This window comes from Archocentrus centrarchus, chromosome 13 (genome assembly GCF_007364275.1).
Source record: "Archocentrus centrarchus isolate MPI-CPG fArcCen1 chromosome 13, fArcCen1, whole genome shotgun sequence".
In the NCBI taxonomy this organism is placed as follows: domain Eukaryota; kingdom Metazoa; phylum Chordata; class Actinopteri; order Cichliformes; family Cichlidae; genus Archocentrus; species Archocentrus centrarchus.
In genome coordinates, this window is record NC_044358.1 from 29,384,572 (window position 1) to 29,411,011 (window position 26,440).

The following is a 26,440-nucleotide window of genomic DNA, read 5'->3' on the forward strand; positions in this document are numbered from 1 at the left end:
TATGTAGCGCCAAATCACAACAAACATTACAACCAAGGTGTGCTCTACATACCTTGGTTGTAACTTGTGGTTAGTTAAACTACTGTTGCCTTCCTATTAGCTGAAAGCAGTATGGCCATTTAGTTTCCCTTAAATACTGGATACAGACAAACCTTTCAGTGAAATAATGAGCAAAGTTACCATGTGATTTTTCTTCTTAACTGTACTTACAAATCTCAAGTTTCTTTCCATTACTTTCGACCTCCTGTGATCTTTCCTTATCATTCTCATATCATATCTCTGTTTCCTCTCTCCATTCTCATGTCTTCAAATCTCACTGTCATTTTTTTTTTTTTTTGACTATCATCTTTATTAATGCTGATTTCTTCTCTAACAATCTCAGTGATTTGAAGGGAGTTGAAAGCAATTGGCACTACACTTTTTAATGACGTATCATCCTCATAATGAGGCAAATGTAACCCTGACAGAAAGATATGCCCCGGCATGACCTCTCCTGCTTGTTAAATTTAAACAAATCACTGCTCAATCCCGCTGACCCCTGCTTCTTTCCATAAAGAGTTAGTTTCTTCTGGGCTTTTTAAGGGTACCACAGCTTCTCCAAAGGAAAGGCATGCCCATCAGACAAGCTGGAGTTTTTTTTAATTAGAGTTGTGGACACTGGGACAACTAGAATTTGCTGAAGCACTGACTAATGGAAAATGCACTTTAGTCATGGTATAGATGTTCTTGCAACACAGGACTGGCATAATTGACTGTTCATTAAACCTCTGCTATACACTGCAAGTGTTCAGTCATAATTTAGAAACTGTGGCAAGGACAGGTTGACCTATCCAGCTTTGGATTTCTCAGTGTGACCGAACAGTAAACATGATGTTGTAGTAAGAGAGATATTCCATATATAAAGAGATTGAAAGATGGTATCCTTAAGCTAAAAATACTCATATTAGTAGCTACAGCAGTAGGCTACAATTTTGTAAAGTTGACACTCCAATTGTCCCAACCTGACTTAAGCAATTTAACATTCTGGCCCCCCTAAAAATTATATCTACACATATTTAATTTCCCACAAGTACAGATATCAATTCTGTTTTTAATAACTAATCTCTTTAAATTCAAACAATGTCCTGTCTGTAATTATATCTTAATAGGAGTGGGGCTGTCTTAAGTAATAGGTTGTTGCCCACCAGGCCACTAGCTGGCTCCTTGGAGCCATTTCAGCTAATTTTAGTCACTGAACTGGCATTGACCTTGTATATCGTGCTGGTGTCTTTTGGAGCATTTTTAATGATGCAAGAAGCTCAGTGCTCCAGTTTTAGTCACTGAAATTCTTGTATTTTATTAGTATGTCAGTTAGAATTAATAAGCAGGTATTAGTAGATATTAGGCTCCACTTAATTAGATGCAGTAAAGTGGATGGATGGATGGATGGATGGATGGATGGATGGATGGATGGTGTTGCTCCTATACAGGTGCATCCATAGAGATGATAATACTGTTCAAACACTGCCTCCAAAAAGTGAAGAGAAAATCTTAACTTGAGGCATCAAAATGTAACCAGCAATATCACAACGACCATGTCACCTTACCAGGACTGGTCGTTTTCAGCTGTACATTTGCCACTTACAAAACTAAATGTAAAAGCTCCTCAGTGCACTGGCTGTTCAAGCTGTGAGCCACTAAATCTAAAATGTGTGTAGCTTCAAACAGTTGACCTCCTTCTAGCTTGTGGTCCCTCATTGAGATCAAGCTCTTGATCTTATCTAATCCTTTATGGTTCTGACGCTGACCTGTACTGAGCCCATGGTGTAACCAGTTCAAAAGCAGTTTATATAATCACAGTTTGGGGTGGGCAAATAACTGACCCATGCAAGGCTATCACTATTATTTTAGTACCATAGCTTTTATTATGCCCAGAATCCAAAATGAATACATTTCCCATTTTGCTCAGGGACCAGCGCTCATCAGCATATGCTAATATGCTGTTCGTGTGGAGGCTAAAATAAACAACAGAGTGACCCTTTTAGTTTTCAGCTTTAAAAGGCAAGCCTGAGGACAAGTTTCTGTGGCCTTTAACAATCAGAACTGTTTACAAAGAAGTACGCAGAATTAAAAGTGAGTCACAGCCACGGGTTTTAATGCATATTAAACAGGTTACACACAAAGAAACCAATGAATTACGATAGCTCTCTTAAATTTAGCTCTTTAAAAACAATCAGTACAAGGTTGATAGCAGAAATGTCTTAAACTGTGAATTACATAAAGGAACAAAGGTCTGTTTTTTTTTACTGTAATATGTAGGTTTCATTTTGAAAATTTTAAAACAGTGAAGAGTTCCTGCAGCATGTAGCTTTCTTGGTCTTCAGTCAGATGAAAAGGTGAAACAAACATCACAGTATATGTATTTCAGCTGTCTGTATGTAATCTGAGTTTGGATGGTAAGCCATTTTTTCATATTTTAAGTGAGCTTCAGTACCAACTGCAAAAATCCAGTTTTTATCTCATGTATACCAACCTTAATTTTGTGACTTCTCTTTTGTGGTTGTTGCACTGTACAAGCAAACAGAAAAGCAACATTTGCACAAAACTCTACCAGCTAATTATTTCAATATGATAGCTGGTTGTTTTAAAACATAACAAAACAAAAACAGGAGGGGGTGGGGGGACTGTGGAAATAAAGAATCCCATGCAAATTCCCCTACAAAACTCAAACTGAAGCTTACCGTTCAAAGAAAAAAAAAAATCCATGGTATCAGTCTTAACATAGGGCTATTTTACAATATTTCTAGACAAAATATATATTTTCAAAATATACAAGATTTCCCATGTCCGACAGCAGCAGAAATTTTTTATTCCACTCCTCCATTGTGTCAGAAGGCACAGGCACAAACCACAGCCACCACCACTATGTTGCCAATTGTTGCCAGCACAGCAATCCACAGCCAAATGGTGTCACTGGACACTTTCCCATCATCCTCCGCTTCCGAGGGTCGCGAATAGCCGGCGTTGAGGTTGGACGTGGACGTCTGCAAGGACGTGTTGCCATTGTATGGAGAATCCATGAAGGTCCCGCTCACTGCCGGGAATTGCTGCCAGACAAGTAATGGAAGAAAATAAAAAACATCAAACTAGGTGATTAGTAAAGTCACTTACAACAAAAAGAATTACAAGGTGCTTAAATATATTTTTAGTATCATAAGCGTGTCCATTTAGTACATAATGTTTTGAGGTCTTTAACCTACAATATAAATATAAGATGACTTACATTATTAGTTACTGAGTGTAAGTACTGTATCCAGTACAAAATAAATAATGCACTGATGGAAGGCATGGCTGGAAAATGATATTTTCTGTTCAGGTTAAACAAACAGCTGTGCCTGGGCTCAGGAGAGCTGTAGCATACAGTGTAGAGAATGCAGCATCTCAAAGGGATTAATTCTCAGACGGATTAACAGTCTGTCACATGCTTCATATTACTAAAAGCTAGAGAGACAAACACAAAGAGGATGAAAGAGAAAATCAGAAAGCAAACAAGGCAGATAAAGAATCCCACTTTTAGTCTCGGATGTTTGTCCTCTAAGGGCTTCCGTAATACCCCATCAAACAGACAAGAAAGAGATGCAGCTAGTATTGATGTAAATACAAGCATTTACATACATGCAATCCAAGCCAACTCAAGTTTTAGCAACTTGCTCACAGTAGGTTATGTTGTTGTCACTCTTTGTCCCGGACATGTGACACCTGTGATGCAGGCACAACACACGAGGTAGAAACTCAGGATGCGTCCACACAGGGTGTATACTCTTAAACCACAGACTGCACGGTCTGCGATACAAACAGACAGCTCAGTGACCATTAATAATTTTAATTTTCACCCTGACAAATGAAAGGTTCAGCTGAGTTTGACCCTTTAACTTGTGGGTATTTAAGCATGTTAAGAAGCCTTTCTGTGATTGCTGACCAGCATTGTCTTTACTCTTGACTGTCCAAAAAAGACAAATCAGATGTGACAGTGACTGGAAATGTTCATTTGTTTGATCAATAATATGTTTTCAAGAGATAATTTAGAGGTACTGCTGTTATTGTTTAAGAAGAAACATTCATTAAAGGTTCATACAACTCTGGAAAATAGGAAACACCATTTCTCATCTATGCTCATTAGCATTTGATCCATTTCTGATTTCTGTTATTTCTGAGCACTGTGCAGTTATCTCACTGCAATCAGCCCTGCTGGATGGGGACAGATGATGGAAATGTAGATCTTTAAAATCTAAGCAGAAAAATTAACATTCTTCCAATCAATAAAGGTTTCTGACACTGCATCACTGTGACAGCAGCTGAGGTCAGACCTTTGTGACTGCGAACACATCTATGGCTCTGGGATGTTTCCAACATCAGGTTCAGTTTGACCCCAAGTGCTTCTCGGGCTCCGTTCATGTCCCCATCGACCCTCTCTACACCCAAACTGCAGATGTGACTTCAGGGGAAATTCTCACTTTAAAACCATCTCACGCAGATGTGATTTAAAAAAAAGAAAAAGAAAAAAAAAAAAAAGTCATTTAGTCATCACTGAATATTAACAAGGGAAATCTATTCAAGTATTTCCAGCTCAATTTAATACTTTTAATTTCTTTACAAGTGAGTGGATATTTCAGCCCATGGTCTTTGCGCAGTTTAAACACTGATTTTGAGGGGTCAGCAATGAGTCATTTGAAGGATGGCATGAGATCATGTGGCAGCTCTTGGGTGAATAAAGGGGATACGTGGTTCAAATACCTGCTAGTTTTGCCCAGATTGACTTCTTCTATCTTTCTTTTACGCCAGCTAAGGTACACATGATTTAATGTTTGTGTTTTTAAAAGTTTCTGACATGAACCATTTCTCCGTTTCTCCAGACTATTTGACAAGCTACTGGGCACAGTGACAAAAACCCAAACAAAGCCAGAGTCAGGCACAAATATTGAACATAACTAGGTATGAAACATCTAATCCTTGATTCCAGTATTGGAAAAATTGACCAGGTCTGATTACATTAAGTCTGCATGCCCCAGCCAAGAGGATCACAGAGCTTATAGTGTACATATTAAATCCCGCTGATGTACAGTATGATGATGTTTTCCACTATGCATCAGTCACAACTGTCTCATCTTGTCCAGAAGCAGCTGCGCGTTTGACTGCACATGTTTTCATGCCTTCCTTGAAAAAGCAAGAGTGTCAAATTTTGCAACCATTAAGATGTGGCAGCATAATTCATGAGAAAACTTTACAAGTGCTCACACACACCATTTAATATCTATATTTAATTAAAACTGCCTCCTGGGATTTTTCACGAGTGAATGCAGGTCACAAAGCAGCCAACGTGTAATCAAATCGTACAGAAAATCTAAAACAAAAAGAAGGAAAAGTCAAGAAAAAAAAAAACATATTGCAACAACGGGAACGCTGAACTCGTTCACCTCTTCATTAGAAAGTCTGTGCCCGGAGGCAGTGTCTCATTCTGCGAGTAAAAGAAAAAGGTCATCAACAAAAACAACGTGAGCATGAGTAAGTGTTATTACACCACATGGCTGGAGGAAAAACTATCCAAAGATATAATGAGTTTGTTTTTAGGACAACAGAGTCTAAGTTCACAAGACTGACTATAAACTGCATGCTATGACCCTGCATGGTCCACTGAAAGTGGAGGCTTAAACAGGTCCTGCTATGTGACCAGTAATACATTATACTCTAATTTCTGATTTTAAGTCAGTTTTTTTTTGTTTTTTTTTTCATGACTGAGTAAAAATCTCAGTCTTTAGAAGGCTAATCTGATGTTAAGCTGATGGCAGGATGAGAGGATTCGGCACGAGTTACAAATTCATTCATTAATGAACCGCAGAAAACGCAAATGCAGTGACCGCCACAGCTGTTACATATCAACCAAAAGACATCCATGGCATTATTGTCATACAAAATCTTTTCACACACACACACACACACACACACACACACACACACACACACACACAATCACACACCTACTCTTACACGCGACATATTTGCAGTCACTGCACTGAGCAGTGTAAAAAAGGAATAATCTGTTCATTCACATTGACGTTATATAAGGAACTGACCTCTTTTAGTGCTACACCATCTTCATAGTTTTGCTCTACCTGCTGTTTTTTTTTCTTTTTACCTGCAACCTGAACTCAAAACTCTATGTGTCTCCAACTAATGACTATTGTGTTTATTTCTAAATTACCCATGTAATCATGCAGGTATGGAAAATGTGGGAATGTACTGCAAATGTTCACAAAGAAATAAAAAAAAAAGGTATTGAATTTATGTCATGAAATATATCCAAATTGTTTCCATTCATGTTTTGTTGAATATTTAATTTATCTAAGTTGCTGTTTCAGCTTCAGATATTTTTAAGCCACTCTGTAGCTCACACAGTTTAAAAAAGCTTCGCTGCAAAGTATTTCAACAGGTTTTTCTTGTATTCACCTGCAGTCATTCCACAAATATGCTAATGTCTAACCTTATCTTGATTAGCATGACATGACTGATAAGTAACATTGCACTAGAAATATGCCAGATTAATTTATGTCACAAGTAACGTTACTCCTCTTCCAACAGGATACCAGCCAGATTGAGTATCAGAAACTTGATACAAGCAGATTTAATTGAAGACCACATTAATTTTGAAGAAGTGCCAGTCAGTCCTAGACACTGTGATTTAGCAGTGATCAAAACTCACCTTCAGGCAACAAAGAGGCTAAACAGAAACCTAAATTAAAAAGGTGTAGGAGGTTAAAGAACAGAATCTTGGTCCTTGCATAACTCTCAGCAAATCACATCCAGCCTGTTGCTGCTCCTGAAACTAGGGATCATCTTTCTTCTCATATGTTCTGAAACACTCTCAAGCATCACAGCAGCGAGGCTGCTGGTTATCCTGAATTTGCACCTTGCACATGCTTGATTTTCTGTAAGTGGTTCTAAATTCATCAACAGTGCTAATATATATGATCTTGTTTAATGTCAGATATGCCTCTGTCAGAACTTGCCTTGCATCAGAAGTGCGGGGTATCGTGTCATGCTTTCAGTGCCAAGAGCAAACTGCATTCAGCTCATTTGAGTAATTAAAAGTTTCCAATTTTTCAATCAATCCATACACAAAGATATTTTTTTCTAAAGATGCGATACATTGACAAACAAAAAAACAAAAACAAAAACAGGAAAGAGAGTTGTACCTACTGCTGGCTGTATATGAAGAAAGAAACCAGTTCCTAGGATGCAGTCTGTCTGGTCCTACACTCTGACTTAGAGTGCATCTAGAAATAGAGAAGAGCGGTGCTTCATGAGAATGAGAGACCTGACTGCAACTGAGAGAGACACAGTGAGAGTGTACACTGAGAGAGAGAAAAAGAGAGAGAGAGAGGGTGGGAGGTATCCTTCCAAGTGAAAGTGAGAGATGAGTGTACACTGTGAGCACGTGTGTGTGACAGCTATAGAGATCACACTGTGAGAGTATAGGCACAAAAATGTGTGTGGGTAATGATGGGAGTGGTTTCAGGAGGCACTTTCATCTTTGAAACAGCTGAGCTGGATGTTTCTAACCTCACTCTGACAGACTATTTATGTATCAGTGAAGGAGAAATCTGACGCACGGTGAGAAAAGAGAAAAGTGGAAAGTGAAAGATGGTGACATTCAGCAGCAAATGACAAAAGCAATGGGGTGGAGGTGTGAAAGACTTGAGAGAAATCCACTAACAGATTAGAACCAGCACCATTGTGAGGACTTGACATTTGACTCAGCTTGTTTAGTCAAATGAATGTTTACATTTGGTGTGCTCATGTACAAATATTAGCAGCATTCATCTGTATGTATGGGCGAACCCATATGCACGAGTTAGAGAGCATCTGTGTAAGATAACATGTCTCCCAGCTTGTGTGCATCATGCTTTGTGAATCCATGAAGAAGCCAGATGTCTTAACTCTTGTAAGTTGTCTCATCGCCATTTTTAAAGACCACCAAACTCTGTCATTTTATGTTGAACAAGACAGAGTGAAAGAAGATAGTTTTAAAGAGTCAGGCGTGCTCATCTACAAATCTAAATGGTTTCTTTTTGATCCTTTGTCTTTCTTTTCTCATCCATCCATTTTCTTCTGCTTATCCAATTCAGGGTCGGGGGAGGAGGGGGGGGCAGCTGGAGCCTATCCCAGCTGTCAGAGATGCAGGGTACACCCTGGACAGGTTGCTAGTCTGTTGCAAGGGTAAGACAAAGACAGACAATCATTCATGCTCACATTCACACCGTCAGCCAATCCAGAATCACCAATTAGCCTAACATGAATGTTTTGGGACTGAGGGAGGAAGCCGGAGTACCCAGAGTGAGCCCATGCAGGCACAGACAGAACATGCAAACTCCACACAGAAAGGCCAGTGGATTTGAACCCCGGATCTCCTTGCTGTGAGGCGACACTGCTAACCGCTGCACCAGCGTGCTGTCTCATTCTTTTCCCTCTAACAAATACTACTTAGTTATTAGTAAGTAGTAAAAAAAAAAACACAAATAAAGGGAGGAAAAAAGGGATCATGAGAAAAAATTATAAACACAAGAATCACAGAATCTCTTGTGCCTCTCAAGTTTTCACTTGCCCAGTCACTCCATAATATGTAAACTTTCATTCCCTCTATCACGGCTTTTGTTCAAGACTATCCTGCTGCTATTGCTGCCTCTGTTTCTGCAAACCTGTGTGTCCTGTATTTGACCTCTTTCACATCCTTCTCTCGCTTCAAATTTACTCTGACATCACCTGTAAAATTAGCACGTTGGGCTTTCGTTTTCACACATCCTCTAACCTACTGTTTTTTTCCTTCACAAATTTTCTCTATCCCATCTTTAAATCTCTGCATCTCTGTAAATTAGACATTTCCTTTGTTGTGTATGCATAACTTTTGTTTATAATAAGTGGGCATTTGAGTCTGCTTTCTGTGCCCACCTGTGTGTGCATCATGTAGAGGGAGGAAGCACATATGTAGCCCGTGTTTTACTGAATGTGCACGTGTTTGCTTTCATTTGTCTGTCTCTATTCTGAATGCACAGGTGCAGGCAATGCATGCATATATAGCTATAAACCTTTATTTTGTGTGACTGTGCGGTTGCATACAAATGTAAATATATGCAAACACACGGTCACACATTAAAGTTATGTAATGTGCTTCTACACTGAGGGGAGAAAGCGCCTTTGGTAATCCTGCACACATGTACACACAAGGCACAAATGAATGCACACACATATGCTGCAGAACCACATATTCATCAGTAACTGAAAGAGCACAGTTATTTACAATGAAGAGAGACTTGAATGAAGAGAAAAAGAGCTCTCCCCTTGATGAGCCAAGGATGGAGAAAGTCAAAAGAGGTCTGAACTCACTTATCATTTATGAGATATTTGTCTTAAAAGCTGCAGTGTAGCTCTTGATGTAAAGTGTACTCCAGCTTTACATGCACTGTCTTACAAGACAGGGGAAGATTATGTTTTCATTTCGCCTTTGGCAATTAAAGACCCCAGTTATATATTTCTGTGACTGGAAATGTGGGTCCATATGGTACTGCTTTAACAGAAAAACAAGGATGGAAGAAAACGGGGGAGGAGAGAACTTAGGACGGAGGAGAAAGAAATAAAAGGGTGACTAAACAGCCTCACAGCATCCAGCTGTTCATCTTCTTTGTGAAACATCTGTCATAAAACTAGAGGCAGCGTGAAAGCAGAGGAAGGGGAAGAAAATACAGATGAAAAAAATAATGCTGTCTATTAGCCATTCTTTATTCATACAGTTTACACTGAGAGCTCTGGTCTGCTCTGGATGTACACTCAGCGAGCATGGCATTCATGACCTTGTTGTATTAGGGATGCTATCATGTTACCTATACTGGTTAACCAGTATAGGTAAATGAATAACACTGATCATTTTGTGACAATTCAATGTTCTCTTGAGACCTTTGATGAACCTTTGACGTGTATCGCCCACTCAAACACTGTAGAGAGAGAAGCTCTAGCAGATCAGCGTATGTTAGTTAGCATGATAATTAGCACTAAAAAAAAAAACCTTCTGGCAGTGTTACATGAAGTCATTTTCTGAGAATGTTTGCACAAATTTTAATTGCAATCTATAGAGGATTTTGATTTGTTGGACCAACAAACAGTTCCACCCAAAGAATTTACGCGGCCTAGGCTACAAGTAATTAAAAATTTCTTTAGAAAGACAGTGATATAAATACTAATTTTAAAAAATACCAGAGTGACAGAGAAATGAAAGTTATATTCACAATGAGTCAGTTTCTGATGAATTATGACACAATCACTATCAGTCTTTTCTCCAACCATCCATCCAGTTTCTTCTGCTTTTCTAATTGAGTGTCATGGGGGTGGTCTGGAGCCTATCCCAGGTGTCATAGGTCAAGAGGTGGGAGCAGGTAATCAGGGCTAACACTGAGAGACAGACAGTCATGCTCACATTCACACCTACCACCGCCCAACACCCTCAGCACACCCAATATAGCAAGCTTGAGTGGCTTAAGGTTCTGAGGCCATGGTGCTGGGTTATTAATATGTACAGCGGGTATTTTCTATACCTAATTTATTTTTAATGCATAATTTCAATTTAAATGACAGATTTTTAGTCTTTGCATAGTTCTTTAACTGTTAGAATAGCAATTAAAAACTTTTTAGTATTAAGTTCAGATGAAGCAAAATTTTTAAATAATTGAACTGTATTTTGTAGAAGTTTCTGACGACCTGCAGATACTGTCAAAGCCTTGAATTCATTTTAGGAGATGATGATTTGCCCTGAAATTACTGACACCGTTAAAACTAAATCAAAGTGTAGTATCAGTTCAAAATAATTTCCATTATTTGTAAGTTTCTGAGCCATGTGATGAAAAGAAAACGTTGCTAGATTATGTCTAAAGGGGACCTTAAGCTGACTACATTCATGATAAGAACTGAAGGGGCAAAAACAAACGGAATGAGCAAAAGAAGGAAGAGATGACCACACTCAGTGATGAGCAAGTGAGAGCGCTCTGCAGCAGCGCCTGCTTTTATGGCTGATTGAGTCTCAGTTTTGCTGGAGGATTCAAACCCTGCCTGACAAACAAAGAGCAGCCATCAGTGACATTCACTTGATAAGTGACGTTTCTCAGTTATGATAAAACTCTGCATGCTTCACACGCACACACGTGTGGGCACGCGCATTCACATATAAATATACAGCCAGCATTGTGACTTTATGTAACTTAGGCATTCCTGTGTACTACACAGTTGCAAATATAATTGCAAAAAGTTTGTATTTAAATACCAAAGCACTGTTGCAGTTGCAGGGGTTTAACTGGAGGAAGTGAATATATCAGGGGACATGATCATGTTGTCAGAGCTCAGAGGTCAACCAGGTGTGTAAGACTGAATGTTCCCGAAATAAAAAATTTCTTTACAGAAAGTCTTTGTTGTACTACCTTTTGCAGTTTTTGCAGACTTTAATCAATTAATCATAAATAACCATCTTGGACCATTTTGAATGCAAGCAAAATTTTGTGTTTTCTTATAAATAATTTATGGAATTCAACGTTTACAGAATAAGCAAGAAAATCTGCAATGCCCACACAAACAAACATGTAACCCTAAATGCCCCTTCTTCAGTCAGCTTCTTTTCTTCTTCTTCTTCTTTTTCTTCTTCTTCTTCTTCTAGATCATCTGGCTCTATCACACCCTATCCTTAGCATGCACTTCTGTCACATCAGTCCTCTGCATGTCTTCCTTCACTACATCCATGAACCTCCTCTGAGGACTTCCTTTTTTCCTCCTGCCTGGCAGCTCCTTATTCCACATCCTTTGTTCAGTATCCACACGCCTGCTTTTCCTTTTCTCTCACTGCCTTCTAACGGCCCTCTGTGCCTGGGTTATTATCCATTCTGATTATGTTCTTATTTTACTCCTTCTCCCCTGCTCTTTGTGCACATCTCTCCACTCAACCACCATCATGAATCCTGGCCTTGTTATCACCTGAACAAACAAGTCACCGTGCTTCCCTCTCTGGGATGGCCCATGTAATAAAGAGCATGTCCATCCATTCTCTTCCACTTACCTTTTCAGAGTCACGGGGGGCTGGAGTCTGTCCCAGCTGTCAGCATGTCATCTTACGTAATATAAACTTCTTTATATTCTTATCAGGAATGCTTCTGAGAGTTGTATGAAACCAAACTATAATGCAATGCAAAAAAAGAAAAATTACCATGGCACCAGAGATTATACTATACTGCCAAGGTACCTTAAAAAATGAATGATACACGTCACTGCATTTTAAATTTAAAGCCTGAGTAATGTGACTAAATGCAGGGGTCGGCACAATCTGGAACGGCCCCAGCCTGGCATTGCTTCCAGCTACTGGCATGAAGATACTTGCTCAGTAATAAGAAAATAATGACATCCCACAGCCGCTTTTACACCTGCAGCATCCATTTTTTTCTTCTCTTTCCTGTGATGCATTCAAGACACAGACGTAAATGAAGTTACAGTCACTGTTCTTAAGCTTCTAGCTACCTGCGGAAAAGGAAAGAGCATAAACAGTTTGTTTAAGTGACAGGTCATTTGTAATGGAGCTTTTCAAAACAGCTCAACAAATGTCACAAAAAACACGCAAACCGTTTCTGTGTAGTTTGTCACAAAATGGAAATGTAGAGAGGCTGTATTTCCCAGTGAGAGAAAAAAAAGTCAATGTGTGACATGGAGATGGAGAAAGATGCAACATAGAGGAGACGATAGGGACATGGGCAATTATTTTCAAAGGTAGGGACTGCTCAGCAACTGAAATTCTATAAATTGGACACTTAAATCTTACATGTACATGTTCTAACTGATTTTAGAGTTTTTAAATCATGTTAGATGTATTCATGATATATTGCTGAATTACAAGTAATGCTAATTCTGTCCTATTCAAAGGTTGCATGAAAGTACTCGACAGTTTGGTAAAGCTTTCGCTAGTATACACTGTCTTAAATAAGATAAAAAGTTTTGTCACGTTGTTCATCAGAAATAAACGAGTTTTTGAGTTGAAGTGTGGGTTGACAGTTTAATTATTCATGTAGAAAAGTGCAGTTGTGTCCTTCCTCTCTCATGTCTGATATGTGAATCTAATCTAATGTCAACCATTTTGAATGAATAAAGCATCACAGAGGTTAGAGTACACTATGGGGGGTGTATGTATCCCCCTGTGCATCCCTGTGTCACAACTTATTTCTTATAAGAACTTATTTCTCAAGGTTATCTTAACTCTGTGCTGAAGGAACAAACACATAAGGTACTTCACGCAAAGTTAAAGCTAATACAGGTATTCTTTTCACTTTGGTTGAATCAAGTGAAAGACTTTCCAAACAGTGTGAAGCACTCAAAGAATAAGGTCATTTTGTAAAGCACATTTCATACACCATGGCTATTTGGGATTTAGATAAAGCAATAAAAACAGTTTCAATGAACAATATAAAAAAAAAACCTTGTTGAGTACATTAAAATAAAGGAAACTACTTTAAAGGACATTTAAAATGACGAGCCAAGACAAAAAATACAATAGCACAGACATTTGCTCTGGGAGCTTGCTCCAGCTTTGTAGTGCATAGTAACCTAATGCCTAATGCCTTTTCCATCTTTATGTCAAGACAGAGTACAATCTTCTTGACCCCTTAGCAGCAGAAAGGGGTCAAGAAGGGGGTCAGAAAATTAGTTGAAGAGTAAAATGTTACACAGGCATTCATGTCAGCTCAGGATCTGATATATAGAAAGTCTGGGTATTAAAGAAATGCTTGACATGGCTATTTGAGCTGTTTCAGAAGTTGTTTTCATACAGCCACACTTTGAAAGTTCCTCGCTCATTTTTGCTGAGATCACAGGATTGAGAAAACCCTTTAAAAGCACAGGCTACCAAATAATTCACAATGGAGGAAACTGAACTATAGCAAGAATGCCTTAGCGTGAAATCTATTTTGGTAAAAATTAATCTATGTATAAAAATTGTTTTAGTAAAGAAATATATGTCAAATTGCCACTCTACATTCTGAAGGTATTTTATATGTATGTACACTATATTGCCAATCGTATTTGCTCATCTACCTTTACACACATATAAACTTGAGTGGCATCCCATTCTTAATCCATGGAGTTTAATATGATGTCAGCCCAGCCTTTGCAGCTATAGCAGCTTCAACTCTTCTGGGAAGGCTTTCCACAAGATTTAGGAGTGTGTTTATGGGAATTTTGACCATTCTTCCAGAAGCCCATTTGTGAGGTCAGACACTGATGTTGGATGAGAAGACCTGGTTCACAATCTCGAATCTAATTCATCCCAAAGGTTGAGGTCAGGACTCTGTGCAGGCCAGTCAAGTTCTTCCACACCAAACTCACTCCTCCATGTCTTTATGGAACTGCTTTGTTTGCTTTACTTTTGGCGATATAGTGTCTTGAGATAAATATAACACAAAATGGTTCATGCCAGCAAAAATACCACTTAAAAGTATATTGCGCACATTATGGCTTTGTAGTCAAAGCTAGTCGATGGTGTTGCCAATGTCATGTATTTGTTGAGGGCATGGTGATTCTTACCCAGGGTGATGTTTGAGATAATGTGAGCACTGAGCACTGATGAGGTATGTACACGCTGTACACAGAGGTCAAGTAACGGGTGGTAGCTACTTGACTAATATGCTGCCTGGGCATTCATTCAGTCAGTCAGTATCCTGCCTGACAAGGAGGCGGGGTTCAATTCCATGTGAAAAGCTATGGTATGTAAACTATTCCTTTTCTTTTGTGGCCCTAAATTGATTCTAGTATTAGTGGTTTAAAAAATGGTTAATATGATTGCAGTTAAAGTACTTATGTGTAGTTCATCACTCCTGAGCACTGACTGGATATGGTTGAGTTATGCCCACATGTTGAAGAAATATTAAAAAGGAAATGTAATCCAAGTTTCTACTTTTGGATGAATTGACAAAAAGAGCTGCTCATGCTGGATCCAATTTTCTGTGTCTTAAGCAGATGTCGCTCTGAAGCATCTGATAAACTCTTTAGCAGATGGTAATCTGACCTATATCTCCATCACACACACTTTGATTGGCATTACTTAATTAAGACCAGTCTAACAGTTGCCCCTCAAAAAAAGAAAAGAAAAAAAAGGTTTAGGATCGAAAGAGGGGAAAGGGTCATCAGCAGAAGAGAAGTCCTGGAGGTTTGTTGCTCAAGGGCACTCAACAGCTACATGATTTGACCAAGGAATGTATGTATATGACAAAACGTTTATGTATCTATGTTACTTGAACTTTTTTAAAACATCACCTTCAAATTAGGTGAATTTTAAGATTGACTCCACTGCCAGGCTGTTGACACTTTGTGCCACATTTAATGTAGTGGAAACATTAAATGTACATCCCTCATCAGCTCCGTTATGACTGTAGAGTCATTCAGCCTCAAAAAGTGCAGCATATGTTCTTGGTTCACTTTTTTTTTTTCTTTTTTTGTTCCCAATTTCTACTAAACTGGATAAAGAAAGTTTTGGAGATGTGTGGTTTCAGGTAGCAACAACATTACGATATTGACTGCAGAGAGTTTAGAGACAGTTAGTGTGGGGTGATTAAAGACCACACATTGAGCACATCTGATGAACTATCTAAGAACAGATGGCTATCAGATGAGGCTTTCCATCAAACTCCTTCAGCCAGACAGGGTTCACGTCTGGAGCAGAGAAGCTCATTGAGAGGAAAATTAAAGGAAAATGCCGCTCAATTCATGGACATAAAAATGTTTATGTTTTTTGTGTGTTGAAACAGTTCATATTTTAACCTACAATACACAAGCTGAAAGTCTAAACAGTTGTGTGGAAAAGCCTTGAGCTTCTTCTGCAATTACTTGAGGACGTCTTTGCACAGAGGGTGTGTTGATTTAGTACCTATAAGCAGATGGTAACAGGAGATTTTGCACAGCAGGATACCCGTAAGGAAATAGGTACCAAATCTCGAAATCTACTGAAAGTGTAATACGATATCTTGTCCTCGTGCCTTAGCATCACACTGTTTGATATATGAAAGCTCTTTTTACCAAATGGGAAAAAATGATTCATTTCTTCAAACAGCAGGTTTTCAAATCTGATTAAAAAATACTTCTGTGGCATATTTCATCAGGAGCCTATTAAATTGTGTCTATTATAAAATATTGCTGTCACAACTGCTCTATTTTTCTCTTTTATCCAAAGAAACATGTTTCTAAGCCTCAATAACACTACTTAGTGTTTGGTAACAACTGGTACCTGGAGCTAAATTCACTGCAGTGTCTCTTACTGTCAGTTTTCAGTAATTGTGGGTCATTAAAAAAAAGTGACACCAGAATTTGTCAGGGGTTTTAAAATGATCAGTCATATTTGATTACATTGTAGGTTAATTTATTCTCTCTGCATAGAGAAAAATCTTTTTTATGATTTATACTAAATATCCATGATAAAAAAAAAACTATATAATCTGAAGACATGCTAATAGGATCCTAGTCACTAGGCCACAACCCATAATATTTTCTAAGAAAAGAAAAAACATCTTTGAAGACATATTATAAATGCTTCTTGTTGCAAAAAAGCACTAAAGTAAAAGTGGCTCAGTTTCTCAAAGAGCGCATTCAGTGAAAATAGGACTTTTACTGTGCCTGCACTTAAAAGCCTATGGATATATGGCAAAACACATCTATAGTCTTTATAGCTCTGCAATACCCAACTGGGTCTCTACTGCAACATAAAACACTGCCCTCAGGTTATAGCTAAAGCTCAAGATCATAATTCAAAGGCTGAAGAAAAAATGAAGAATATTCTACCATGATTCAGAGTAACAGAATAGAGACTGCTGTGTTAACTGAAGCGCCACTACAGCCTCTTTTTTTTTTTTTAGTATGTTGTTTGCAGATTTTAATGAAAGACATTTATATCAATCAAAAAGTCTTACTAGTAAATTTAAAAGTAAACGCGGAGTTGCAGATGTGCAAAATGTGTATCATTCGTGCTTTATAATCTGGAAAACCCTTTATCTGACAATTTATTTCAAACAATGGTAATGCTTGCAGGCAAATCAATATATAGCACCAGAATATTTGGAATATTGAGTTTGAGTCGGGTGAGCAGAAGCCTCATGAGTAACAATGTCTTTGTTCCTAAGTGAACAAAACTGTACCCCAAATTCTTCTCAACTGGATTTCAGCATTTGACTCATGGATGCTTCACTTCACTTTATTAAGAACTGATAAAAAGACGGGAAAACAGCAGCGCTGAAGTGACTCACTTGTTTAAATCAAGCGTGAGTCGTTGCTTCCGTGTCTACTTCGAGAGAAGTTACTGGGCACACTGCTTCTGAGTCATATCTACTGTATGTGTTCTCTGTCTAAAACTGTATATGTAATGTGCAACTTTGTACTCTACAAATGTACAGAAAGTTTTCTAATGATTCAGTGACTCAGTGGACACATTGTAGCTACAGTGCCCAAGTGTGGGATCTGCACTTTGTCTCCTCTCATGACAACTTCATCCAGTACACTCTGTTTGGAATAACTTGATTAGTGTGACGTCAGGCTGTGGGGTTTTAATGCTTTTGATAGCGGGCAATAAATGTAAAGTTCTGTGATGCATTAATGGAAAACACTAAACCCTAAACTGAGTGGATCCGGTGGCTGTGGGGACCAGTGCATGGTTATGACCTACAGTGGGAAGGATCACAATGATGGAACATTTCTATCCTGATGGGAGTGGTCTCTTCCACAATTACACTGTCCTCAACCATAGGATGTGAATGGTCACTGAATGGTTTTATAAGTATGAAAATGAGGTAACTCATATGCTATGACCTTCAGATCTCCACCCGGATGAACACCTATGAGAGATCTTGGACCAACGTGTTTAAATAACACTCTCCATCAAAATCATGAAAGCATCAAATGAGGAAATATATTTAAATATTTGAAGAATGGTGTTCACTCCCTCCCACAGATTTACGATTCTACACGTGTGCTTTACTTCTGTCTTCAGTTACAGAATGCAAGTAATGTGACACAAACTGCTCTTCAAGAGCAGTAATAACATAAAGTTCACCAGGGAGGATACCAGGGATAATAGGTTACCGTTCCTGGACTGTGCTGTGCTCATTGAGGAAGATGGAAGCCTTAACACTGAAGTTTGCTGAAAGCCCACACACAGAGACCAGTACCTACTCTTTGACTCCCACCACCCACTGGGGTACAAACTTGGGGTGACCAGGACCCTGCAACACGTGGTGGAAAACAATCGCTCAAAGGCAGAAGGGAAAGAAAAGGAATACACACGTAAAATAAACTCTTAAAATTAGGTTATCCTAACTGGGCCTTCATGAGATCAGCAAAGATGTGCAGGAAAGAAAGGCAGTGCTGTGAGGAGTGCTTGAACCTCTACATCAGAGAAACCAAACAGCCACTTCACAAAAGCATGGCACAACATAGAAAGGCCACCTCGACAGGGCAAGACTCAGCTATACATCTGCACCTAATGGATGAAGGACACTCTTTCAAGGATGCCAATTTTCACATTTTGAAGCGGGAAGACAGATGGTTTGAAAGAGGAGTAAAAAAAAGCCATCACCCAAAACCGCTGGTGGTAATGACCCATGTCTTTTTTCACACCTTCATTCAAGTTGGTCAGTGAATGCCTCCAAATGGGATAGCCTCCACCAGGGTTGAAATACCTGGGACTCTCCACCTCTTGGTTTTAGAACTGAAGAAGCGTCTTGAATGAGAGGTGAAACGTCTTCAAAAAAAAAAAAACAACTAAGTCCAGTAATCTATATTGTAATCCAGTATCTACTGTATACTGGATTACAATATAGAGTATATAATGGAGTATATATTGTCTAAAAGTCATAAAATGAGAGCTCAAATGAATATTTCTACATCCTTACCTGTGCAGGCATCAGTGATAATTCCATTATCCCAGGGTCAGAGGTTGCCACTCTGCCTAAAGAAGGCAGTCTTTACAGTGAAAGAGTGCTGACAGCAAAGAAAATAAAAAGAGAAGAAAAATGAGTATGAGGTCTTCAAACCAGCACTGCTGTGCTTCACTGAGTGTACATGTGGATGCTTTTCATGCTTCAAAGAAGAGTTTATTCACTCAATACATCTCTCTCTCTCTCTCTCTCTCTCTCTCTCTCTCTCTCTCTCTCTCGCTCTGGCTTTGCTGATGTGCATGTAAAACATAAAGCATGCCTGGCAAAGTGAGCAATTCTTATTGATGCCAGTATGGCTTTGGCACGAAAACCCACATCTTCCTGCAACAACTTACTTTGTATTGAATCTCATAATCCCAAAGGGGGATATTTGAATTATGAATGTGTCACATGAATGCATTTTTAAAACCCGTTACAAAGGATTCAAAGCTGTGATTAAATAATCATAATAATAAATAATTTTCCTATGTGTTATGGGTTATTATTGTGTTATTATTGTGTTGTGTTTGGGTGGTGGGTGAGGAGCAACTTTTAATATAGACTAAAGTCTCAATTTCTGGATCAAATTTTAAAATGGGTGTCAGTCTGTTAGAAGACTTCATCTTTATGTTTTATGTTTAGTTAAGTAACATAATATCATCTTAATGATTTGATTTAATTTCACTGTTAAAAAGTTCCAAAAATAAAATCCGATATTTTTCCTGCTCTCCACTTCTGATTTTCAAGTATTAATTATTCACATCTCTCCAGGAACAACAAAAGGTTTTTTGCTTTAATGTGTGCCATGATTATTTCAGTAATAATTTTTACACCTCAAAACGTACATAATCAGAGAGCAGTAATTACACTACCTGGGACACTGTATTCTGTACAAAGAGCTACTTTTAGCTGTTGATACACATGGCTTCTATAGCACTAGAGCACTATATAACTTTGTGCCCTTTGGAACAATAGCAAATGCATGAGAAATCCCCCTAAAATTATTTATTAGCCCATCACCCATTATCACCTCCACCTGGAACTGCATGACGCTGAGCTGTGTTCAGACAAATAAGTCGATAACAGAGTTGAATCATTCTTGCTTTGCTAAAGGAGCATTTCAAAGATCAGGGTTCTTCTTTCTTTGTCTACAGGGACCTTGAGAAGTTCATATGTTGCATCTATATCATTAAGCATGGTTTTATACAGGGTCAAGCAGAGGGTTGGAAAAAAACAATACCTGCTGTAAGTTTAAATGATAGCTGTTGAGTTCAAAGGAAATTAAAAAAGACTGTCTTCTTTCACTGATTACTGTTCAGATGACTACATTTATTAGAAGTGATTTTTAAGATTTAATTACATCACATGCACTTAGTGGGGTTAGTTTAATTGGTGATTCTAAATTGCCCATTGGTGTGGATGTGAGTGCGTCTCTTTGTCTTGGCCCTGTGACAGGCTGGCAACTTGCATGGGTGGATCCTGTCTCTCGCCTTGTCACAGCTGCGATAAGCTCCACGACCCTGAACAGGATAAGCAGAAGAGGATGGATGGATGGATGGATGGATGGAAACCTTGAGCTCACCTGTTTGCAGTCTTGTCTTCTCCTGCTACTTTTTAAAGTGCTGGAATGTATTCAGTCTTTGCTGGATCGTTGAACTGACTACCATTAGCGAAGCTGGCTCCATTGCTCTGCTTACCTGCCGTGAGTTACTTACCTTGTTGTTCCGTCTGCACAGATTTCCTGGTGGTCAGAGAGAATGAGGCTTAGAGAGAGAGTCTATGAGGAAGAGGAGAACTGTCTGTTTGAAACCTGGACTTCACTATTGGAAGCCTTCACCTGAACTGTTGTTACATTGTTAGATGCATCCTGTGATGCATCTGTATAGATTTAAAAATAACTACTGTATAATACCAATCAACATATGCCTGTACTGTATGTGAATTCAAAATAAAAGCCTTATCCTTGTTTTTCTTTTTCAAAAAAGTGAAATCAACTGCAGCATCAGGAAGAGTAAACGGTGGTATTGCATATAATGGCACCGTCTGGCTGATGTTGACCTGATCCAGATTAAGTTCAGTTGCTTTCTGACATACCGTCCACCCAAAACTCTTTATTTCTTTTCTCTCTTTTTTGAAGCAAGGTTTATGAAAGTCTTATGTTTGCTGGTCTTGACCATGTCCCTGTAGATCTGCCCTGTAGCTTAATGTTAGCTGCTCTCTTCAGAGTTCTAGTGGCATTTCTCCCATTCCTACCTGTAATGCTGCTGTTGGAGCTGTTTTAAATGCACCTTTGTGGCACCTTAAAGCATGATACTGGATACTGTTTAGTCTATGGAGACTTGTGCCTGCTGCTGAATTATATGCTGCACACCTGTAATCTAACGGTGACCTGATTAACTCAGTGTATACGGTTTTCAGACAATTCTTGTCTCTCACTTCCAACTAAAAATCTCATAATTTTAATACTTTCTTGCACTTTACTATTTTTTGAGGATGCACAGCCTGTGTGTGTGTGTGTGTGTGTGTGTGTGTGTGTGTGTGTGTGTGTGTGTGTGTGTGTGTGTGTGTGTGTGTGTGTGATAATTTGGTGTGAGAAAATTACTCTACATTCATGCCCTGTATGTACACGTGTAGGCTGAGCAATGCATGGCTCCTTTATGCAGTTCCAAATTTGTCATAATCCCTGAAGGCCAATGACTCCAGCTGTCAGAGGAGAGAGCGATAAAGTCATTTTAAACCAAAGATTGACATATAAAAATGTCTCCTAAAGAGACATGAAACAAATTTACCGATCCAAACTGGGAGCCGGTTCCACAGAAGCTGAAGTCTCTGCCTCCCATTCTACTCTTAAATACCGTATAAACCTCAAGTAAGCCAGCAGTCTAAGAGTGAAATTACGGTAATAAAGTACTATGAGGTCTTTAAGATAGGATGGGGGTCTAATTATTCAAGACCTTGTATGTAAGAAGAAGGATTTTAAATTCAATTCTGAATTTAACAGGGAGCCAATGAAGAGAAGCCAATATGGGAGAAATATGCTCTCTCTTTCTAGTCCTCGTCAGTACTCTAGCTGCAGCATTTTGGATCAGCTGAAGACTTTTCAGTGAGCTTTTAGAAAAAATTGATTATAATGAATTACAGTTGTCCAGCCTAGAAGTAATGATGAACAGGAAGCAGCACGTGAGGCTGGGGAAGAATGTCTCGGACTCCCGGACCATCAGCACTGGCACTCCTCAGGGCTGTGTCCTCTCTCCTCTGCTCTTCTCCCTGTATACCAACTGCTGCACCTCTGACCACCAGTCTGTCAAGCTTATTAAGTTTGCAGACGACATGACTCTCATCGGACTCATCTCAGACGGGGACGAGTCGGCCTACAGGATGGAGGTCAAACGTCTGGCGTCCTGGTGCAGCCACAATAACCTGGTACTGAACGCCCAGAAGACAGTGGAGATTATAGTGGACTTTAGGAAGCACACAGCCCCTCTACCCTCCATCATCCTGACTGACACCCCCATCACCACAGTGGACTCTTTTCGCTTCCTGGGAACTACCATCACCCAGGACCTCAAGTGGGAGCCCACCATCACCTCTGTCGTCAAAAAGGCCCAGCAGAGGATGTACTTCCTGCGGCAGTTGAAGAAATTCAACTTGCCAGCAAGGACCATGGTGCAGTTCTATACTGCCATCATTGAGTCCATCCTTACCTCCTCCATCACTGTGTGGTACGCTGGAGCCACCACTAGGGACAAACAGAGACTACAGCGCGTTGTGCACTCTGCTGAGAAGGTGATTGGCTGTAACCTCCCATCTCTCCAGGACCTGTACTCCTCCAGGACACTGGGGCGTGCAGGTCGGATCACAGCCGACCACTCTCACCCTGGGCACAGACTTTTTGACCCTCTCCCCTCAGGCAGGAGGCTACGGTCCATACGGACCAGAACCTCCCGCCATAAGAACAGTTTCTTCCCCTCTGCTGTTGGACTCATGAGCAATTACCCTAAGACTGTTACCACCACCCTCCACAAACGCTGATGACCCTATGTCTATGCACCTGTCTGACTGCACTGATGTACATATTAGTGGAATATAGTTTACATTCTTTTATCTTTTAATTAGTCTCTGCACTGTATATTTTGTAAGCTCTAATATCTCTGTATATTTGCAATTTGTATACTTGTATATTGTCTTATAGTTTTTATACTTATTTGTTTTTTTTTTTCTGTAAGCACGAAGTACCGCAGCAATTTCCTAATGCTGTGAACCTGTTCACCCATATGGCAATAAAAACCTTCTGATTCTGATTCTGATTCTGATAAATGCATGAATTAGTTTCTCAGTATCACTCTGAGACAGGATGTGTCTAATTTTAGAGATATTGCAGAATTGCAAAAAAGCAGTCCTACAAATGTGTTTGATATGTGCATTGAAGGAAATATCCTGATCAAAAATGACTCCAAGATTCCTCACAGTGTTACTGGAGGCCAAGGTAATGCCATCCAGAGTAAGTATCTGGTTAGACACCATGTTTCTAAGATTTGTAGGGTACAATAACTTCAGTTCTATCTGAATTTCAGAAGCAGGAAGTTACAGGTCATCCAGGCCTTTATGACTTTCCTGCAGTTTAACTAATTGGTGTGTGTCATCTGGCTCGGTAGATAAAGCTGGATATCTGCATAGCATTTTAAATATATGCTGTGCCTTCTAATAATACTACCTGAGGTAGAGCTTATAGCACCTAGCATTCCCAGGTGGTTTCCCATCCAAGTGCTAACTAGGTCCAACCGGCATAGCTTCTGAGATCAGATGAGATTGGCCATGCTCATGGTTGTCTGGCGACATACAGCAACCAACCAACATTGAAAAGCACCAGTTTGTCTGATTTCTCAGTGCACTTTTCTTCTGCTTCCTGTGGCAGCTGTGACTCAGTCACTGACTCGTCAAATCCTTGGGCAAAATACTGGCCCCCAGATTGCCAAGCCTTCCAGTGTGTGTGTGTGTGTGTGTGTGTGTGTGTGTGTGTGTGTGTGTGTGTGTGTGTGTGTGTGTGTGTGTGTGTGATATAAAACATAATGCTTAAAGGCATGGAATGAAGTGCTGTGTGAATGGGTGACTGTAGCTTGTAGTAAAAAGTACTTTGAGTGCTCAGTGACAGTATAAAAGTGCTATGTAAGTACCAGTTCATTTGGTACTGGGAAAGCCAAACATGTACAGTAAATGCTTTTAAAATAAATACCACTGGCTAGGAATTGTACAGAACAAAAATATATGTACAGTAATTTTTCATAGACTACTCAGTAAGAGGAAAATTATTTTACACTGGTATAGCGCTTACATGATGCTAAATTAAACATGCATTACTTTTTTGTTTGGGGGGGGGGGGGGTTGCCATTTGGGGGCAGTACAGCTATTAAACCAATCTGTAATGGTAGTGACCATCGCATCTGTTCATTGTCTGTGTAAGCTGCCGTGCAATACGTTCTGGAGACTGGGTGCCAAGTTGGCTGTTCCTGAGTCCCGTGCTCCAGTGCTGTTTCTGGAAACACTGGAACGCTTTTAAATTAATGCTACATATCTGAATTAAAGAACACATTTCCTGAATGATGTATGTGACATAAAAGAAATCATTTAAGCAATTTGTTTTTATACTGCAGTTTAGTAAAGGTGTACTTACTTACTTTAGCACTCTAACCATGTAACACACATTTTATATGCAGTATACAGTATGCAGTGCTTAATAAATTTATTAGACCACCTGTCATAAAAACAAGAAAACACACATTTTAGAAATCTGTCAAAAACATGTTTAAAACTAAAAATTATATTGTTATTTATTAGGCTTCCAATCTTTCAGAGTCCGGTTAACTGCAGCATTTTCACAGACATTTCAGTATTTTGTATTATAAATCTGAGAGAAGAAGAAAAACAAATTACATGAAAGTAATCTGTGGCATTTCAGAGCTGTATGACTGCACTTGTGTGTTATGGGCCAGTTTCTATAATCTGACAAAAAAATCTGAAGCATTGTAAATCTATCAGCTCGTGGTAAAAAAATATTTCGATTGCTTACATTTGCCTTGTATTATGGCTCCCCTGTGGCGCTGTGAAAGGGAAACTCCTACAAATTCATGTATGTAATGAGGTCAACTGCAAAAATAATTGTGTCCATGGGCCAGATTTACTAACCCTCTTTTAGCAATTAAAAGACTGCTGTCAGGACTTAATGACGAGGTGCAACATCAGTTTGTGGACTGAAAGGCGGGAACACAGCAGGTATTTTGGTGACTGGACTTTATGCATACGCATTTGTTATGAGGTCACAAAATTTGAGGTTGAGAATATAAATGAAACATACAAGCATGAGTTACTAAAGTTTGCAGTGTGCCATTTAATGCTAAATTTAACACCAAAAAACATGTCTTATTTTGGTTGTGATAGTTTACGGGACATTTAACATTAAACTGCTGTGATCCTCTCATTTGCTTGAGGTGCATCCAAATTACGCCCATGTAACTACTGACATGGCAACTCTCCCCAGAAGGAAATACCTATCTTTAGCTCATAAAATCTCATACTGTGCTTGGCTTTTATGAGAACAAATTCACTGATGGGAAAAAAAAAAATTAGCAACAATGCTACAAGCACTGAGTGAACAAAAGCAGTGATGTAGGTCATAAAACCAAAACCCAAGCTAAAATCTGACAAGAGGTAAAATGACCCACATGCTGAGAGGAACTCGTGTGCATGAACTCAGTGGTTGCCTCAACCAGCAGAACAGGACAGGATGCTTTCACTGCTGTTGGTGGCACTAGTCCCAGTATGCCCCAAAGAGCTTCACCCACTACTGCTGCAAGACCCATGCTAAGTGGACCTCCAACAGCTGTTGCAGCAGCACCAATTTGCAATGCCCACTTCAGCTGTTGTTGCAACCATACCAGTTTCAAGAAATTTGTTCTTCTTTTCCACCTTTTCTCTGGATTTTCTGTGATACTCTTCATCAAGCAACTGGAGCAGCTCTCTTTGAACTGGCTCTCATAATCTGCTCTGCTCTTTCTTTGATTGCTCTCTCTGCCTCTTGGTACATGTCATTCGTTTAAAATGTTCCTCCATTATCACATATCATATCTCTTTTTTTTGTAATCAGCTGAGGTACCTGACAGTTATCAGTAACTGTATTACTGAAGACATGGTCCTTCCAGTTGCATGTTGCAATCAGTCACTATAGCTCAGTTTTCTACATTTACTAAATAATTTTTCAATTTTTGTGCATCCCAGCTGTTCACATGGGTAAAGAGAACCATGCAGTATGCTGCAGCTTTCTCACCAAACACCAGATGCAACAGTTCAGATGCATTGCTCTTCCTCTGTGAATTTGAGAGATGCATTCTTTAAGTTTTCTGATCACTTCATCTTCTTTGTACTTTGTATCGTGAATTCCT

At 39.2% G+C, this 26,440-nt stretch overlaps 1 protein-coding gene across 3 annotated transcripts; it reads right to left on the minus strand.

Annotated features, from left to right (window-relative positions):
- Positions 1-2,106: 2,106 nt before the first annotated feature.
- Positions 2,107-19,126, minus strand: LOC115790906 (uncharacterized protein C14orf132). 3 transcript variants are annotated; one of them, XM_030744915.1, is made up of 2 exons: positions 18,981-19,126; positions 2,107-3,086 (listed from the first exon to the last, which is right to left on the minus strand). In XM_030744915.1, exons 1-2 carry the CDS (start codon positions 19,005-19,007, stop codon positions 2,868-2,870), a joined length of 246 nt encoding a protein of 81 aa, XP_030600775.1. In that variant the 5' UTR covers positions 19,008-19,126; the 3' UTR covers positions 2,107-2,867. The 3 variants fall into 3 exon arrangements, 1 of the variants encoding a protein (XP_030600775.1); XR_004020824.1 differs by lacking the exon at positions 18,981-19,126 and adding an exon at positions 7,234-7,379 and having other exon boundaries at positions 2,951-3,086; XR_004020825.1 differs by lacking the exon at positions 18,981-19,126 and adding an exon at positions 7,230-7,379 and having other exon boundaries at positions 2,962-3,086.
- Positions 19,127-26,440: the final 7,314 nt, after the last annotated feature.

What these genes read in the sequence shown, in the direction of transcription:
- LOC115790906 (XM_030744915.1), bottom strand. Translation starts at nt 19,007, where the DNA reads ATGGAATTATCACTGATGCCTGCACAG. An exon ending in TATCACTGATGCCTGCACAG is followed by an intron (nt 3,087 to 18,980) that starts GTAAGGATGTAG and finishes CTTGTCTGGCAG; the next exon opens with CAATTCCCGGCAGTGAGCGG.